Source organism: Cryptococcus depauperatus, chromosome 2 (assembly GCF_001720195.1).
Source record: "Cryptococcus depauperatus CBS 7841 chromosome 2, complete sequence".
NCBI lineage: Eukaryota > Fungi > Basidiomycota > Tremellomycetes > Tremellales > Cryptococcaceae > Cryptococcus > Cryptococcus depauperatus.
Genome location: NC_089469.1, coordinates 2461757 through 2480877, shown reverse-complemented (window position 1 = coordinate 2480877; position 19121 = coordinate 2461757). Strand labels below are relative to the sequence as shown.

Here is a 19121-nt window from a genome sequence, read left to right as displayed (position 1 = left end):
GAGAGAGACTATGGAAGTGTTCTATGTTATATATCAACCATACAGCGAACTAAGTACACAACAGGATTATTCAGCTTTGTAGACAGGTGAAGAGAAAACTGAACGAGTGAACATTAATTGCGTACCTCAGATAAGGCATCACAACTTATTATTCATGTCAAGATATAAATATTGGTCAGCGGCAGTTGCAACGAGATCCCATATCAGCGCATCTTCTGGGTTATCGGTAAGCGCTGCTTCGAGAAGTGGTATGATGTGGTCGAAATCAAAATTCTTGGACTGGACAGAGGAGTTTAGGCGCAAGATATCATCTCGAACCCGTATATCGGATCGACCTTTTTGACTGTAGAAGGCTGGCCACGGGGAGAATCAGAAGAGCTGACAGAAGAATCAACGTAACGTCCTGTAAATCTGCAGAGTGGTTAATAAGGGCTTTCTACGGAAATGTATTCACGACTTACTCTTTCTGCTAAGCAGGTCGATCTTGTTCGTTGTGACTAGTGGCCGAGAAAAGGCGCGGAAAGCGTCGAGACCGTTTGCAATCGGGTGGTCTTGGATGATCTTGCATCTGGTTTGATCTGACTCGGACATGATGTTGAAAAGAGACCTCCAGATGAGGATGAAGATGGTCTGTAGATGTCGATGCTATTCGCTCCCGAGACACGAGGCACCTTGTTAAGGAGTTGTCACGGATTCAACCCGTTATATCGGCAGCATATGATGAAATAAAAGAGTAAAGATGAGTCATCTCCAGCATGTAATAAGAATCTACCCAGTTAGGCGTGCCAGACACCCCCATGCCTATTCTTCACACATCTGCATCTGTCTCCGATTATCCTATAGAGTTGATAAAAAACCAAATCACATATAAGATAGAGAAGAAAACAGCTCCAGCGGGCAAATGAATTATAGTCTACGACAAATCAAGCACGAAATCACGTGCAAACATAAGTACGATGGCAAGAACCCAAACAAACTCGAGCGCAACACACTGTCAGCTTATACTTCCCTGTAAAAGGATTTGAATAGCTGCCGTCGTCTATTCCAGCTAGGCAATTGTCAACCAAGTCAACCTTATCCCAAGGCTCTCCAGCTCCATCGCCAGCCTTACCGCTCTACCACTTTCCTGACAGACTGTTCTGCATTCAACGCTGACGTTTGATTTTGTCACTATTCGTTAGCACCACAACCCATGTTGTGGAAAGTCATCCATAAGCTGTGAGCAAGTTTTGAGCTGGTTGTGTGTTGCGAGATGTAAGACAAAAGCAAACATTGATATTTAGTTGCATCTTGGTGATGTGTATCAGTTGGTGTGGTTTCTGCAGTGAATCCAAGCCTAGTTCCAACTCCAGTTACCTATCCACTCAATCAAACCATCAAACGCAAGCTACAAGTCCTGACAACGGAGTTGGTTACAACGATACATTTACCGATTCATCGTCAGGAGTTATCGAGCCATGCCAAAATAGTTCTCTGAGGGAATACTCTTGCAAAATGGCCTAAGCACACGACGAAGTGAACGAGTTGAGAGGTGGAACACTGATCCATCGCCTTGGTAGAAACGCTCGTACAGCTGAATAGACCGTCAGCAATCATCTGCTCCGAGTACTGGGACTGGTCAAGTAAACGACTGTTGATTTTAGAAAGTCCCATACGTCTGGCCTGCTACAGGGGACTATGTGTGCAGATGTGCAAAACTCAAAGTCTTCATCAAAGGTGATCCAACAACCATCTCGAGCAAGGAGTAAGTGCGAAAGCTGAATTGATAGTCTTGTCAACATACGCATACCGCTGGTAACCATCATGGAGTTGAAGATTCACGCTTGATTGATGCTGGATCGCCCAGAGTCTGGTCGGGCGTTATGCTACCGACAGGGTTTGGTGTTCTGATGCGAGGAAAGTACTCTGGGCAAGACGAGAAGGCGGTTTCTGATCGAGAATCTAAGCGCAGGAAAGTCTGATTGTTAATCTTGGCCTGCAATGCAGAAGTAAAATACACACCTTCAATGTGGAAGCAAAAAATCCCGCATGAAGAGTTTTATTCGTGTCCAGTTCAACGTCATCTTCGCCTTGTAGTTGGCCTTAGCCCCCAGTTTCAAGTTTGACGAATTGGCGGACAACATACAGAACGTGCGACGAGGTGTTGTCGCCTCCTTAATGCATAAAGTCGAGCGCGAATATTGCTATACGTCTCTCATGGTCAGGATGAATCACAACTGAGCTAGAGTGTCGCCAAAGGTTTGCTGCGAGTGGGTGCATTCTCTTGTCTGGGGTAGCAGAGCCGGACGGCATTGTTGTGAGCTGAGTGATTGAAAGTGTTGATAGTGGAAAATTGCTATATCTTTCAATGTGCTCACTCTGCTGATGTACGCCTTGACGAGATGTTACGATAGGTGCAAATATAGATACAGTTTTGTCATCGATATTTGGTTCTCAGAGCTGGTAATATCGTTGCAATGTTGTAACGATTATTATACAAAAGTTGCACAACGCTGCTGGCTCCAGCGGACTTGCATCGAATCTCCGCCAGTTCATAATCCTTGTTCGTGGCCTGTGGTGGAGAACGCCAGCTTTCGTCAACAACTTGGTCATCTCTTATCATTATCCAAAAGCGTTTCGACCGCTGACGCATAACTACGCTGTTACATGCTAACCTACCAGATGTGGTAGAATGGACGGCATGATGTGCATCAACAAACGCATGATACGGCACGGAGAAACATGACACAAGAGCAGCTCGCCCAAGATGAGCCCGATTCCAGTCGTGTATTACCACCGCGCAAGGCTGCTAAGTGGCAATCATCGGAAGAAAACAATAGTGTACACAGCACGAGCACAAGTAGCGACAAGAGAAGTAGTATTGTGACAGCATCAGGCAACAAAATATCCTTCTTCCAACCACAAATATTTATTGTCTACCATCACCGCATCAAACTTTTGGGTCTATTCCAGTTTAGCTGAGACTAGATAGGCTTTTTTTGGGCTTTTCTCTTGTTGTATTTATTCGCTTACGATTTCTCTTGTCTACTTCTTCCAGTTCCACTTCATTTATCTTCCAACTTCTCTCCATTGCAGCCAGAACCCAAAACAACAAACAAAACAAAACCTACGGCCGCTGTGTCGGAATAAGTAACGGTGATGGAATTGTATATAGAATATGTGGGAGTGGGAACAAAGTAGAATCGGTGGTTACCAGTTAGTGTCACGTGACTAGGAAAGCCTTACTCGCGTTTACTTGGTAGCTTTCACGTACATGCAATTAATCACCAACGTTGACATGATTCCCATCTCTCCAAGACTGCATCGAGTATCAGACACTCGAAAGTTATAGGAGGGCAGGCGAGACAGCTATCCACTGCGATGCCCATTATATTCATGTCGGTAGTGCTTCTGAGAAAGTCCGCCCACAGAACAGAAAGCTGTTGGCGGATCTCGAAGGAAATGATTGGAGAAACATATCTTTGAACAGCTTCAGCGTTTGCTGGTACTAGGTCAAAAGCGGATAGCAGCTGCCAGCTATTGTCAAAACCAACACTTCCACACACGCCGCCACAATGCTCGTTGCTTATCCCTGGTTTGATTTCCACCAGCTATTTGTACTTTATTAAGCCATGAGCTTCACTTCACATGTCTCCAAAAATACAAACCCATCCGTCCACATTACTGATGGTGTCAGGACGGCTAACGCGGAAGGAAGCTGGAGGAAGATAGATGACGAGGAAGAGAGTCTAAAGAAATGTCTCTGGCTCCACAGCATTGGTAGATAGATAGACGAGATAGGATTAAGAGTTGGAGTAGAGCGGAAGATAGGTACATGAGGCGTATGATTGGCTTATGGTTGACATATGATACATCGCTGGGGAAACGGTAAGTGCAATCTCAGTTCTTATATCTTATAATTAGAGCTGTACAATGCAACGAAGTAAACCAACAAAGTGTACGATTGTTGTGTTCGTAGAGTAAAGGATTTCGTTAGGTAATGTCGCTGATAAGAGAAAATGATATAAAACAGGGCAGACATTAGTTGTGCTAAAAAATAAAGAATCCTGTTAGTAGTTATCGTTTATGGAAAAGGTTTCGAACGTTCTTATTCATGAAACTACAATGGGTATCTTATTCAAGCAGTAACGTCACGTTCTATGTTAACCAAGTATTTCCGGGTCTTTTTGACCTTTGGCAAGGACTTCCTTGATCAAGGAATATAACTCCCTGTCTTCCTCCCTGTCTTCCTCCCTCCACCACTTGTCGTTGGGAAAGATCTTTTTGCGGATTTTGTTCATAAACGGGATTAAAGGTTTGTAGAAAGGTGTAAAATGGGCACGCGTGGTGTTCAAGAACTTTCTCTCATCACCTATCGTGGCAAATTTCAGATCAGCTAGCATGTTATCGCCCTCATAGTTCCATCTATCGTACTCAGAGCTGACGGGTTTACCTGGACCATCATGATGGATACAAATCCAGAAGAGAACCCAGAAAAAAGATTCCAGGTCGTGCATGAACGAATGTTCGTCACCTAGAAGTATCCCGATAGCCATGAACGCTCTCGTGCCAGTTACCCCCTTTGCCCCAGACGCAGTTATCCGCGATACCTTGATTGCAAGGTCAAGATCGATCAAGAAGGCATTGTCATTGTCCTCGTCTATCATGAGATTATTGATGGAGATGTCTCGGTGCAGAAAATCGGCTTGTAACAGGGATTCATGTCCTGCAATGCAGCGTTCCATCGCGGCAAGAAGGGCTACTCGAGAGCTTGCTTCGTATATTGGTTTTCCATAATCACAAAGAATAACTCGCCGATGTACTCGATTAGACAGCATCTCTGTGCTGGCTTCTGTTTGAGACGTTGGGATGGAGCGCTTACTGGGTGGTAGCGGCACGTTGGTTTCGCTAGATGGGCGCTTGACACCAGCCTTGACACCAGCGCCACTGCTGCGGCTTTGGCTCGGCGTGCCAGTCGCACTTGGAGTGGCAGTCACCTTCTTTGAGCGACCCAATGGGTAATGCTCCGCTTCTGAAAGGTCTATCCCTCGTCGAATGTTGGCTAGAACGTCATCGTCCTTATCACCAACGCGGACGGTGGTATGGTAATAGTGTCGGGCAACATGGATAACTCTTTTCTCCATCGCTTCCCGAAGCAGTTCCCCTTCGTGATCGCGTTCTGGGTATTGCCACGAGTCTTTGATAACAAGTGGCTTCTTCGGGTCTTTCTCGGCATAGGCTTCCCAACAGGTAGTGGCCCGGCCGACAACGCACCGCGCCCGACTCATGGTTTTCTTAATGATAATACGCTCTTCCTGACCGTTTCGTTCGATATCAATATACCGCTTGTCGCCGCATGTGATTATCGTAGGATCGAATCCTAGGTCGTCCTCACTCATCCAAAGAAATCCTAAGATGGTCGATACGAACCGCTTTCCCTCTTTGTTTATATCGAATTGTTCAGAGGCAATGCCCCCAAGCCGATCGAATTCCCATATCCTCATCAGGGAGCCACATAAAGTAAACCCCAGCACAAAACGACGTGTATCTTGCGCAGACAGTGTTTCCCTAACGTATCTGCCAAGGTCCAGCCACGCTTTGCTATTGGTATCTGCCGAGGGATTATTCTTCAGCTCGCCAGGTACGAGTACTTGTGACCAGGGAAATGGAGAGCCTTCCTCAGGCTCTGGACCGCGCACGAAACCAATGTCCAACTTGCGCTTGACAGTAGAACCCTGGAGAGGCGTGTTAGGTTGCGCAAGTAGCCAGCGTTGAGTCTGAGGAGGGCGATAGCGTTCTGCAAAAGCCACCAGGTTCGTTGTTACATTTTTAAACCAGCCAATGACCGCACCTTCGTTTGCGTCTTCGGGCCAACCCATCCATCCCTCCCGGAAGAGTGGATCGCTGCCGCTCGTACAGCTCTGGAAAACTGCCGCCGCTGCTGTTTCTAGATCCGCAACCCTTCCGAAGAAGGTAGCATGGAAACTAGGAAGTCCAACACGTAATTGCCCAAGCTCCCTCTTAAGGACTTGATCGATGTATAGTCGGTATTCAGGTGAGTTCACAATGCTACTTGTGGAATGTACCCATGGGGTTTGTAGGGAGGAAAGGGTCATCGATCGTGGAGGTGGTGTGACGTTGAGGGCGGCAGCGGCATCGGCAACGCGATCCCATATCAGCGCATCCTCTGGGTTATCGGCAAGAGCTGCTTCGAGAAGTGATCTGATGTGGTCGAAATCAAGATCGCCGGACAGGACAGAGGAGATGAGGCGCGAGATATCATCTTTGACCGTATCATGACCCGGCGTTTTTGACTGTAGAAGGCTGGACACGGGGAGAACCTCAAGAGCTCGCAGAAGAATCAACGTAACGTCCTGTGCATCTGTAGGATGGTTAATGACTTTCTACGGAAATGTAATGTATTCGCGACTCACCCCTTCTGTTACGCAGGTTGAAGATATTTGTCGCGATTTGTGGCCGAAAAGTGGTGCGGAAAGCGTCGAGACCGTTTGCAATCGGGTGGTCTTGGATGATCTTGCATCTGGTTTGATCTGACTCGGACATGATGCTGAAAAGAGACCTCCAGATGAGGACGAAGATGGTCTGTAGATGTCGATGTTGTTCGCTCCCGAGACACGAGGCAGCTTTTTAAGGAGTTGCCAAGGATTTAACCCGTTATATCGGTAGCATATGATAAAAGAAAAGAGAACAGAAGAGTTATCAAGTGTGCAACAACAAATCTACCCAGTTAGGCGTGCCAGACACTCCCATGCCTATTCTTCACACGTCTGCATATATCTCCGATTATCCTACAGATGGTGTTTTCTATTCTGAGGTGTATGCGGGTCGTACAGATCTGGTGTCATAACTTTGGAGCGATGACGTGGCATATAGACAAGAAATAACAATGCAACTCTAACTGCACCACTGCGATCTTTTCGTTCAGGCGCATGATCTCAATCATCCGCATCTTCATGACAACAATGCGAGTGCAGCTCGATAAACACTATATGCGACAAGTTTGGTTAGTGAACCCAGTAGAAGCAGACAAGTACAACAAACAAACAAACAGACGGAAAAGTCCAAACGGAGAGTAACAAACAACGAGCCCCAGCTTCAATCCTACAACAAAGTGGTGGATGTTTGGCACCAGTTCAGGCTTTACTGTATGGGTATGCCATGCATTGGCAGTAAGAGTGGCAGGCGGTGAGACGCTGTGCATACGAGTAAGCAGGCTCGATAAGCGTCTGCTCGAAAGATGGTCGTCCAATAAAACTGAGCCCGAATCTTTGACCAGAGGGTTAGTGCATATTCTGAGTGTGTAAGGGCTTGTGGATGCCTTGCGGAATTGCTGGTGCTTCCACAATAAGGTCACCACGTCGGCTTGTTTCTATAGGCGTAGGTTTTGGCATGAGCCTGTCGTGAAAACAGCAGCAATCAAAACCCGCGCTGAACGAAAAGGCCTTACTAGTACAACTCCGATTACATTATCACGTATCGCCTATATTCCACGTCATCATTCCAACGTTACGACATTTCCACTACCACATATCCTATGTTCAATTCGGTCACTCTTATTTCGACAACGTTGGATCTGTCAGAGTGGGACCCAAGGAGGACTGACCAGAAAGACAAGAGGAGAGAAAGGCGGATTCGACTCGCTCCACGAGATGTCGAGGCTAGCGGTTTGGATAGGAGACATGTAAGGTTGTTTGGAGTGTGACAATTGTTGCATCACCAAAGAACAAGTATATATAATGCAACTGCTTGTATGTGATGAATGACAAGCCGTGACTTTTTTTATCTGTGCACACAACTAACGTTTCCTCGGCCAGATTCACTTTGTTGTTCTACTACGCTGGTCTACCTTGCTGTCTGTTTCATTCTTTGTACAATTTTAGCATAGATATATAATATAGAACATTTCCATAGCCTTTCCCTTGGAGAAGTTTCAATTGTCTCACCTTGAAATCAAACAATCCAAGTCTCTAAATCTCCCAGGTCTTACTATTCCCATCTACCAGCCAGAGGCACTCCTCTCTAATAATCTAGTGGTCAGCCCGTCCTAGCGGTATTCTGACAAGTATCCTGGGTTCTTATATCCTTTCCTTGTACATGATCCTGACAGAGTGTTGGAATCTATCGGTTGTGTGCACAGATAAAAAAAGTCATGACTTATCATTCATCACACTCACCTACCGATAGTGTTGAGCCAGAGGCATTCAACCTCTCCCTCTCTTTCTCGGCTGACTCCCATGTCGGCCAATTATGACAGTCCTTCGCCGTTTAAAATTTCCAACACCGCTCACTCAACAGTGGTTCCAGGAAAAGCAAAATCACGACTCGCTACCCTATCCATTGTGTTCACCTCTACAGTGCCTCTGAAAACCCCGCCAACAAACAAAAGAGCAAGCGGCAGATAAATCTTGAAGACGGATAAGTCTGTTTTTGAACGTGGCATCGCCCTACATAGCAGCTCTGGTGTTTGTTTCGGTTGGGTCAAAGTAAAAAGCTGTCGCCAGCTGTCTGCACAATTCAACATCCAAAAACGTTGCCATACGCCTCGCTACTTTTGAACATTGGTATTCCGATTGTACCCAGCAATCGATCCTTGTTGAGCGATGAGTCTCATGCAACGAAATCGTGAATCTGATGAACGATATGATCCCAACGACTCTAGAATTACGGGAAATAGCGATACACGTGATGAAGCAACTAAACTCAAAGATGCAAAAAAAACTATTGCAAATTTCTGTGAGGGAGTAGAAGATAAACTCTTCGCCTTGGCATGGAAAAAAGGTTATAACGTACCTCCATATAGCGATATTATCCCTACCCTTGAAGAAGACTATATAAAACTCAAAAGAACGATGTGGCTAAAGGATCGTCAAGGGATGCTCCGTCAAAGCAGTCACTTTATTAGTGTTATTACGGGCGTCCGCTCAGGCGAAGACATGGGCGACAGTAAGTTTAAAGAAGAACTAGAAGCTTTGGAGGAAAATGCAAGTGCTTTAGACTCCAAGCTGCGGAACGAACCAAGGCTATTTCAATGGGGGGTAAGGGAGGAAGGTGACACCGACCCACGGTGGACTTCAGGCGCAACTATAGTTGCTCGGTCTGCCAGATATGGGTACGATCCGACGTTGCGAGATGGGCCCGATCCGACGTCCGAAGGGATAGGAGAGGTAGATGGAGATGATATGAATAGTAGTGTTGGAATCTAGTGATCCAATTGTTGTCGAGAACAATGTGCCGAGTGTCGAGGACGATGTGTTGGGGAAACACTATTATACATGTCAGGAAAGGCCAACACGAGAGGAAGCCAGAGAGGGAAGGATAGAAGAGTGTCTCTGGAGAACACTATTAATAGGAGGATAGAAGAGGTATGAGTGATAATAGCAGGTTGAGTGTATGTGTTACGACCTGGTACCGACGGCTTTGGATAACCGGTACAGGTGGACGGTGGTGATAGGCTTACAGGCGATAGTTGTAAGTGATGATAATAATCCGCGTGGAGGTCATGTCATAAATAGAATTATAGATTCCTTAATCCAGGAATAACTAACAGAATCCTTGATCTTAATCATTAGCATAACCGTTGTCTGATGATAACTTGTTGTACAGTTCATTCAACGTTGCAAAGATCCATAGTATTAACATATATAATCATTGAGGTTCACTACTTGTTCCCTAGTGATGTATCGCACGTAAAGTCATACATAAACTTCTATTCTTCTAAGCAATAATATTATCTTCTCCAAGCCTCTTCTCGATAGTTCTCAAGCCCGAGACTTCCTCTCTCCTACTTTCTTCTCTTCTGGGTCCCCCTATCGGCCCGCTTCCTACACTTTTCCCTCAGAGATGAATCATACGTCTTACCCATAACTTACCAATTACTTCTATCCTCTTGTCTTCAGAACCAATCTTGCCAAACCCATATGCCAATAGTCCAAGGTCAGAGACACCTTCCTCACCTATCTACATCTTCTCTATCAATCTATATCTCCATCTTTCTGTTCTATCTCCTGGGACGTCCCTTTGGACCTCTTCGTGGCATCTATCTCTAGCAATTCCCTCTCCAAATCCCGATAATCCCCCAAAAACATCTCCTTTCTTATCGGCACTTTCTCTTGTCCTTTGACTAGTCCATGATAGTCCATCACCACCGCCCAACCACCCAACTCGGCCTTGGGTTCGGCCTTAACCGAGACGTTTTCGAGAGTCTGTTGACCAGAAACACCAGAGGTGCCAACCATCTCCTCTAAATCCATTCTGACACATGACGCAGTGAGTTCTTTCACTTTTTCGGAGAAGGCAATCTGGCTCCACTGTTTATGCGACGAGGAAAACGGTGTGTTTTGCCACGTACTGTTAGCAAGGCTCGTCAGTATATCACCTGTCAACCGTTCCACTGTTTCGTTAAAGTTGTCGTCTGTGTTATCGTCCGTTGTCTGATCCTTACGGGAAAAAACCGAGCTCAAATTGCCACCCATAGTTTGGGAGTGTGGATGATAAGTGTGATGCACAATGGTCTCAACGTTTTCAGGCGCTCTTATCTACTTTTCGGCTGGCCAAGACGGCACAGGATATTCTGGAAGGTTGAAAGGTGGCAACGCCTTCGCTTTCGCTGTAAACGATTCTGAGCGGCTCAGCGTCTTTCGCAGCTTTAGCAGTGCGCTCCACGGTGGCTTCGACAGAACCATATGGGTAGAGACTTGTTTCTCAAAGGAAGACAGCCCTCTCCATTCCGTCATTTACCGCTCCTTCTACCATAGACCCGAGCAATGCAAAAGTGAAAAAGGGAGATGTCACGATCTGGCTACTTGGAAGATGGCCAGAAGGAGTATAAGAAGTACGTGTCGCTGACAGGTTTATCGATAAATGGAAACAGAGATAAGATTGGTTAAGAGAATTGGATTTGAGAATGAGATGCATGGGAAGACCTTTAATACATCACTAAAGCAGATGCAAATATAATAATAACTACTTATATAATATCTTAAGCTGTGCACAGTGACCTAAGTAAAATGACAATGCATAGAGTTGTTGTGTATACAGAATAAGGATTGCCGTTCAGTTACCTCAGTTGTTCTGTTGTAAATTGAGATTTGGAGCAAGAAGAGATGCATTCGAGAAAGTTGAATAACAACTTTAAATCGCTACAAGAATTTGGATCCGTCTTAATTAACTAAATCGTATTAAAGCGTAGGATGTAAGTGCAAGCACTTCACTTGCCACTCTTAGAAACCCCGCGGGATTATGGGCTTTGAGGATGATAGATAAACGTTGAATGATTAGATACGATTTCTTTAGATACTTCATTTTCGATGCATGACCAGTGCTAGTTTTGCGGTATCAAGACTTTTAACAATATATATATATATATACTATTTTTTATATAGTATTCAGCATCGACAACTCAGTGAGGCCTCCCTGTGCCTACAAGGACGCCGTAATTAAGCTTAATTTCAACAGTCCTCCTCGTCCAAGCAATTAATTTGATTTGGGCTTGATTCCTATAGCAGAGCGAAGCTTGTCAAACCTTTTTGTAGGCAATGGTTTTGTAAAGGCATCTGCTATGTTGTCTTCTGTTGCTATATGCTGAAGTTCAATTTTCCCTTCGTTCACATTCTCTCGAAGGTGATGTTGACGAATGTCAATGTGTTTGGTTTTATCGCGGTGAACAGGATCTTTGGATATCAGAATAGCCGCCTGATTGTCGTTGTAGAGGGTAAGAGGCTTTTTCAAGTCGAAGTTAAGATCTTTGAGAAGCTGCTGTAACCAAAGAGCTTGGCGAGCAGCGTCTGAAGAGGCCATGATCTCAGCTTCAGCAGTGGATAGAGCAGTAGTAGGCTGTCTTCTTGATCTCCATGCCACAGGTCCTCCTAAAACGTTGAAGAAGTATCCGGTTGTAGAGCGACGGGTGTCAAGACACCCTCCCCAATCTGCGTCGGCATATCCTAGGATTATACGTTGTCCTGCATCAGCGTCAAACGAAAGACACCAGTCTACCGTACCACTTAGATATCTCAGGAGATGACGAGCTGCCCGGACATGTTCCTTGTTCCATTTGCTTGTGTACCTTGCCAAGATTCCTACTGCATGAGAAACGTCCGGCCGCGATACTGTTGCAGCATACAGGATGGATCCTATCATTGCTGGGTATTCTTCGTGGCGCACTGATTCATGCTCTTCATCTGTAGCTTTCAAAGGCTTGAAGTTGGTTGGTAGAGGAACGGGTGCAGGTTTGGCATTAGTCATTCCGAAGCGGTCTAAGACTGCAGAGAGGTAGTGATGCTGTGAGATGAATAATTGACGAGTAGCCCGACTGCGATGAACGTTGAAACCTAGGAAATAACTTACCGGACCTCCATCTGTACATTCAAACTGAGCGTTGAGCTGTTCTTTGAATTTGTCAAGTTCTGAGCGGGAATTACAGGCAATCAGCTGGTCATCCACATGAACAGATAGGAGTAATATATCCTTGCCTGAACGACGGATGTAGAGGCAGCTGTCTGCTTTAGACGGTACTAGTCCTTGAGAGCGTAGGAATGCGTCGAGTGTTTTGTTAAAGCATCGAGGTGACTGTTTTAATCCATAAAGGGTTTTTCGAAGACGAAGTACATGTGTAGAGGGGATATCAGAACCTTGCGGGGGCTCAAGATATATTTCTTCCTCTAGTTCGCCATTGAGAAATGCTGCTTGAATGTCGACTTGATCACACTCGAGGTCCAAGTAGTTGACGATTGAGAGAAAGACTCGTATAGAATCTTTATGTACTACTCCTGCAAACAGGTCACTGTAGTCTAGTCCTTCAATCTGCGTATACCCTTTTGCTACCCAGCGTGCTTTGTACTTGCAGGGTAGTCCTGTCTCTCCATCCACTTTTCGTGTAAAAACCCATTTTGCTTTCAAGGTTCGCAAGTGAGGTGTTCGTTCGATAACATTCCAAACCTTGTACTTCTCCATCTTTGCTAACTCATCAGATATGGCTTGACGCCAATGTTGCCAGTCAGGAGATTGTCGGGCCTGGGAGTATGTCTCTGGGACAGCAGTCGATGTGACTGCAGATTGCAAAGTGGTTGCGACTAGTGCGATCGGCATAGATAAGACCAAGGAGTCCCCCTCTTCCAACTGTTGCGTAGTAGCGATGTGTGCTACAGCGTCGTTGGACGAATTTGATTGGTCACAAAGACGTTTTGAACGTCGAAGGTTTGGTTCCAGTTCAATCGTACTCCCTTGTAGTATATCATTTTCTGTAACGCTTTCTTCTTCGATAGGTTGTATTTCAGCAACAGGACTTGGGGCTCTCGACCTTTCGTATCTTTCATCTGGCACATATGAGTATCCAGGGAATTGTGGCAGGGTGGGAGATTCCAGTGCTGTTGGATCATCATTTGTCTCTTCACAGTCGTCAGCAGGTTCTACGATGTCAGGTGGAGCTGGAGGGTGTTCCAGTTGTCCTCCTGGAAGAGTGGTTTCCATAGGTAAATTTGTAATCATGTTATATTCAAAAGGTATGAATGTAGATTGCTCTGTGGCGGCAGGAACTGATGGCGGTTCTTCGGTTTGGATTGTATTTTCCGGTGGGAAGGTAACATCGCGGGAGACGACCACTCTTTTTAGATGTTCGTCCCAGACTCGCCAGTTATTCGTGCCATCAACATAAGATAATAAACGTGCAGGATGTGACCTAGGTTGAAGTTTGTCAGTTTCACTGTAAGCATGAACGAAACAACGAGATCCAAACGGTCTCAAGTGAGAATGCGATGTTGGGCAACCTCGCCAAATATCTTCAGGAATGAGTTTCTTAGGTCCTGATGGGCAACGGTTGCGAGTGTATACTACGTACAAGGCTGCTTCAGCCCAGAACGATTGAGGCAGTTTTGTTTCTACCAGCAAAGTTCTGACTCCATCAAGTATGGTTCGATGAGAGCGTTCAACTCGCCCGTTCTGGGCATGTGCTGCTGGTGGAACTACAACATGCTCAATCCCCTTATTTTGCAAAGCCGATTCAAGATGGATGTTGACAAACTCTCCTCCTCCGTCTGATCTTACCGTTTGCACGCGGCATCCCAGTTGGTTCTCTACTCGAGCAATGTAATTGAGAAGGGCGTTTGTCGCTGCTTCCTTACTCTTCAAAAGAGTAATAGTGATTTTTCTGCTGAAGTCATCGTAGCAGGTCAGAAAATAACGATATCCCTCCATAGATGGTACTCTTGCAGGTCCCCAAAGGTCGACATGAACACTGGCGTTAACGGAGGCAGACCGGATATGTGTCTGAGGCGAAGACAGCCTGGTACTTTTACCCATGGCGCAGCTGTCACAATGGAAGTTTTGCATATCTTTTGTTACTGACAACCAATTATCCTTCGATCCAAGCCTTCCGGCTTTACCCAGTGCTACCACATCTTGAATGTTCGCATGTCCTAGTCTGCGGTGCCAGGAAAGAAGAGTATCAGAAACAGTCGTAACAAATGCCGATTGGGTGCACGCACTTTTCGATTGCAGGATATACAAGGTGGTATTTATGTAAGGTGCTCTCAAGTACGTTTGGAAGTGCCCATTGTTCTCGGAGCGATAGTAAGCAGCGTCCTCTTTGAAGGTCCAGTACATATCGTTTCCTATACACATTTTTCCAACCGAGATAAGGTTTCTGTCCGATTCTGGGGCGAATAAGACATTGGTTAATACCGGGACGCCCGATACGTTGAAATCAAATTCCCCTTCTTCTCTGGCCATGAGAGTATCCCCGCTCACGGTGGTTATAGATATAGGTCGGGACAGAGGACGGAGGGCACGTAACAGAAAGCGATCACGAAAGATGTGACGCGTAGCCCCACTATCAACAACGATTGGAGCGCCGCCATAGGTGGCAGAAGTTAGAAGAGCAGAAGTAAGTTCTTCAGCGGAGTTAAACACGTTTACTCCTTTTAGATCGCTCTTCTCGTTTCTTGCTGCCTTACATTCACTTGTAGCATGTCCGTATTTCTTGTGGAAGTCACAATACAAGTTTTTTCGTCTAGGTTTTTCTTTCTTTGATTGTTCTGTCCAAGTCTGTAATCCATGAACAGGGACCACAGTTTGAGTTTTGTACACCTTTTCCGCCAACTCCTGCACATCTGCTACCCTTGCATTGTCCATGATGACTAGCTTTGATCGAATAGTGTCATAAGATGGGGGCATTGCTTGTACCATTAGCATGGCCAGATGAGTTTCTGACATTTGGCCGCCGGATTGTAAAAGCGTTTCATACAGCTGCTTCATTTTGCCGATGAATATCAGAGGGTCCGAACCTTCCTCCATTTTATAAGAGCCTAGCTGAGCCAGGGATTCGGCTACGCGAAGGCTGTCGTTTCCCGCATACTTGTTATTAATGTGTGAAAACAGTCGGTGAGACCAGGGTCGAGGAGGCTTGTCGTACGTTGTGGGACGACGGATTTCCCTAGGGAGGTTGATCGATATTAGGGAAGATATCGTATCTAGAATTATTGTATGAGCAAGCAGATCAGATTCCTTCCATCTCGTTTGCTCTTCTATTTCATTTGTTAGCTCGTCATCCACGCTCTTACCTTTGTCAGGGAGGGGTGGAGTCCCCGATGGATAATGGGCTTGGCCATTTGTCATACTCCAGAGTTTCTGGAATATGAGCTCCCTTCTGATAAAATCTTCCCATGCAAGGTAGTTTTCTGAGCCTTGTAAGATTACAGGCTGGAAGCTTCCGGCCGTTCGCCTAAAGAGACTTGATTCCATGTTTTGGTTTGATGTTCTTGACGCTGCGTAGTTTTGTATGAGCAGAAGGATTTGAAGACCTTGTATGCGCGTTAAACTGTTGCGGTACGCCACGACTCTTAATCTGTTGTAAATTGAGATTTGGAGCAAGAAGAGATGCATTCGAGAAAGTTGAATAACAACTTTAAATCGCTACAAGAATTTGGATCCGTCTTAATTAACTAAATCGTATTAAAGCGTAGGACGCCGTAATTAAGCTTAATTTCAACATGTTCATCACAGTAGGGTTCCTTGAACTCTTTTTAAGACCCATGAAGTAAGTGTGTCTCTGGGATCCATCACTGTTGTCTGTGTAGGCAACTAACCTCCGGGACTCGGCAGCGTAGGCACTGGCTGAGCTGGTTTGCTGGAGTTTCAGTAGCTTCATTCGGGCCGTTTCGCTGCTTTCTCTCTCACCAAACACTTTCATCAATTCCTCCTTGAGCATGGATCAGCTGTGAGCCCAGTATCATAACCTTGGAATTATGACAGGGAATATAGCCAATAGATAATAATGCAACTCCGACTGCATTATTGTGACCTATTGGTACAGAGCGTGGGATTTGATTATTGGTATTTTTCATGACAAAGGGGATGGCATGTCGCAGAGGGCGCAAGTAGAGGCAGAGGTGGACAAGGTGTTAGCCATCCGGGCAAAAAATGGAGCAAAGGTAGCAGGACTCACGAAAACAAAAGCAAAAACAAAAAATAGCGAGCTGCCTTTCGTTCCCTTCGTGTTGAGTGCTTCGTGTTGAGTGCAGGCGAAGTAGTCGAGGAGTCCGCGTTGAAGGTATTAGAGGATTGGAGGATGGCCATGCCACCTAACATATATGGATGGATGGCAAAAAGGATGTCGCTTTCCCTGCAGAGACACCGCGTCGAGCTGTTTTCTCCATAAGCAGCAGGAGACACGTGAGAGATGAACTGAGAATGCAGCGGACAACTTGCAGTACTCAGTTCATAATATATAAAGTAGAAGCTTACATATACTATGCACTCTCTTTCACCCTTGAACACATTCCACAAATCTATTAGATAGCTTTTCCGACTTGAATACTTGCTGAATCAACTGGTGTTTTGAATTCTTGAACCATTTTTTATTTCTTTCGTCGGTAAGGAAATTATAAGTAAAGGCAGTATTATTGATATCACCATACACCTTTGTTTGGCTACCAGGAATTGGGAATAACTTGGGATCGAATCTCATTAAAATCTTCTCTTCAAGGTTGCTCTTGAGACTGGCAAGCAGATTGTGGATTGCATTTTTCAGAGTAGGAAGGTGAATATGCTTATCATCAATCACCAAAGTATGGTGTCGAGCATCCTCCCGTCTAGCGTTGCGCCGCAATCTTTCCAAATAAGCAATTGCAGTTACTTTGTCTCGCACAAATAGAATTTGCCCAAATGGTCCTTGCCGGTTTCTCCAGAGAACTTGTAACTTATCGTTACATGATCTAAGATTGATCAGCACAACTCTTTTTCTCTTTCTTTTTCTTTTTGTTCTTCCTTGAATTCAATTCTAATGATAATAAACAACACTCACTCTTCGTATTCTACCTCGCCAAATTCTTCCTGCCCGACAGTCTTTTTTATTTCTGTCCAGACAATGGCTCGGAAAAGCCACTGGATCCTTGCAAGCTTGGGCGAGATCAGTTGGCATCTTTCAAACGCACCATCCTCTTGCAAACATAAAAGTACCAAGTAGAGTTGGTTTCCTTGACGACAGATTTTCTTGAAAATTTTCTTCTCTCTGGGGTTTTACTCAACCGATAACATTCCATAAAATTTTCTTTCCTCTCCAAGGTACGCAATGATATTTCTATCGAATTGTCACGGCCTGCTCGTGGTTGTCTTCAGCGCAGGTTAGAGGACTTATCGCTTCCAAGTTCTTGGTCCTCGGTTCTAGGTTTTGGTTCTGTAGGCTCTGGGTTTCTCGGTTATCACTGGGTCATATACTGATGCAAGGTTTTTGTATCTAACAGGCCTAGAGTTGATACCCCTGGACTTGCATTGATAGAATTATAAAGAAAAGAACTAAGATACAAAATAAGATAATTATATACACCACTCTCCATCGTCGGACTTCCCTCCATCTCCGTAAGGGATATAGTGAAACTGTAACAGTGCTTTAGTGCTTCAAACGCTTTGTCAGCCTCGTCAGTCCATGCGAGTTTGACGACATTGCGAAGCATTTTGGTAAGATGTTACGACCTGGTACCGGCGGCTTTGGGTTCCCAATACAGGTGGTCGGTAGTTATTGGCATACAGGCGGAGCTGTAAGTGATGGTGGTACTCGTGCGAGAGTCGGACGATTGTACTTTAGATGTGAATATGAATATAGTGGTAAGGCCTATCGTATAACATATAATGATTGATCCTTGAAGAGGATCATACATTTTACGAGTACTTCTATATATCTATGTATTGATAATAATAAACAAACACAACTGTATCGCTATTGATACAACAACAGATAGCAAGAAGTAAACAAGGACGACCGTACGAATGTTGCGACCCTATGTCATAATGAGTTGTGTGTGGGATGGCATATGTGTAGGGTCGTAACATAAGAAGAGATGCAATTTTGGCATAAGCATGAATGAATCGACGATAAAAGTTTGCAAAGCCAAGGAAAACTTGAATGTCGCGGACGTTTTTCGGTGTGGGCCAAAGCCTGACGGCCTCCACTTTTTTGGGATCCATTTTGATCCCGTCCTTTGTCACGATATATCCCAGGAATTCCACTTCGCTTTTGAAAAACGAGCACTTTTCAGCGTTCGCCCATAACCTGTTCTTTTTAAGTCTTTCCAATACTTCCTTCACATGCTCCACATACTCCTCTCTTGTCTTACTGAAGATTAGGATATCGTCAAGATAGACGATGACGGAGAGGTCGAGGTAGGGTCGTAGGACGTCGTTGATCAGATTTTGAAATGAAGCTGGTGCGTTAGTCAGACCAAACGGCATTACCCGGTACTCGTAGAGACCGTAACGCGTGCGGAAGGCCGTCTTCCATTCATCACCCTCTCGGATTCGAATCTGGTTATATGCTGCTCTTAGGTCAATCTTCGAGAACCAGGACGCTTCTTTTAGGCGATCCAACGACTCTTGAATCAACAGTAAGGGATATCTGTTTTTGATTGTGATCTTGTTCAGTTGACGGTAGTCTACGCATAGTCATAGCGATCCGTCTGACTTCTTAACAAACAAAATGGGCGATCCTACCGGACTGGTGCTTGGTCGAATGAATCCTTTTCTCAGATTCCGTCATAATCTTGAAATTATGACAGGAAATATAGCCAATAAATGATAATGCAGCTCCGTCTCCATTATTGTGACCTTTTAGTTCGAGCGCTTAAATTTTAATTATT

The 19121-nt window shown here is 45.1% G+C and overlaps 5 protein-coding genes across 5 annotated transcripts; 1 reads left to right on the top strand and 4 right to left on the bottom strand.

The window, feature by feature from the left end:
- Positions 1 to 307: 307 nt before the first annotated feature.
- L203_102274 (uncharacterized protein) lies at positions 308 to 591 on the bottom strand (the record flags this gene model as incomplete). The annotated part of the gene is made up of 2 exons (XM_066211701.1): positions 308 to 411; positions 462 to 591. The coding sequence occupies 2 exons, from the start codon at positions 589 to 591 to the stop codon at positions 308 to 310; spliced, it is 234 nt and encodes a 77-aa protein (XP_066067798.1).
- A 3551-nt stretch (positions 592 to 4142) lies between these two features.
- L203_102273 (uncharacterized protein) lies at positions 4143 to 6543 on the bottom strand (the record flags this gene model as incomplete). Its single annotated transcript, XM_066211700.1, has 2 exons — positions 4143 to 6361; positions 6414 to 6543. 2 exons carry the CDS (start codon positions 6541 to 6543, stop codon positions 4143 to 4145), a joined length of 2349 nt encoding a protein of 782 aa, XP_066067797.1.
- Positions 6544 to 8600: 2057 nt separating this feature from the next.
- Positions 8601 to 9203, top strand: L203_102272 (uncharacterized protein; the record flags this gene model as incomplete). Its single annotated transcript, XM_066211699.1, has 1 exon — positions 8601 to 9203. One exon carries the CDS (start codon positions 8601 to 8603, stop codon positions 9201 to 9203), a length of 603 nt encoding a protein of 200 aa, XP_066067796.1.
- A 511-nt stretch (positions 9204 to 9714) lies between these two features.
- L203_102271 (uncharacterized protein) lies at positions 9715 to 10472 on the bottom strand (the record flags this gene model as incomplete). Its single annotated transcript, XM_066211698.1, has 3 exons — positions 9715 to 9821; positions 9870 to 9957; positions 10104 to 10472. The coding sequence occupies 3 exons, from the start codon at positions 10470 to 10472 to the stop codon at positions 9715 to 9717; spliced, it is 564 nt and encodes a 187-aa protein (XP_066067795.1).
- A 5809-nt stretch (positions 10473 to 16281) lies between these two features.
- On the bottom strand, positions 16282 to 17426 carry L203_102270 (uncharacterized protein; the record flags this gene model as incomplete). Its single annotated transcript, XM_066211697.1, has 5 exons — positions 16282 to 16291; positions 16436 to 16693; positions 16758 to 17204; positions 17294 to 17373; positions 17424 to 17426. 5 exons carry the CDS (start codon positions 17424 to 17426, stop codon positions 16282 to 16284), a joined length of 798 nt encoding a protein of 265 aa, XP_066067794.1.
- Positions 17427 to 19121: the final 1695 nt, after the last annotated feature.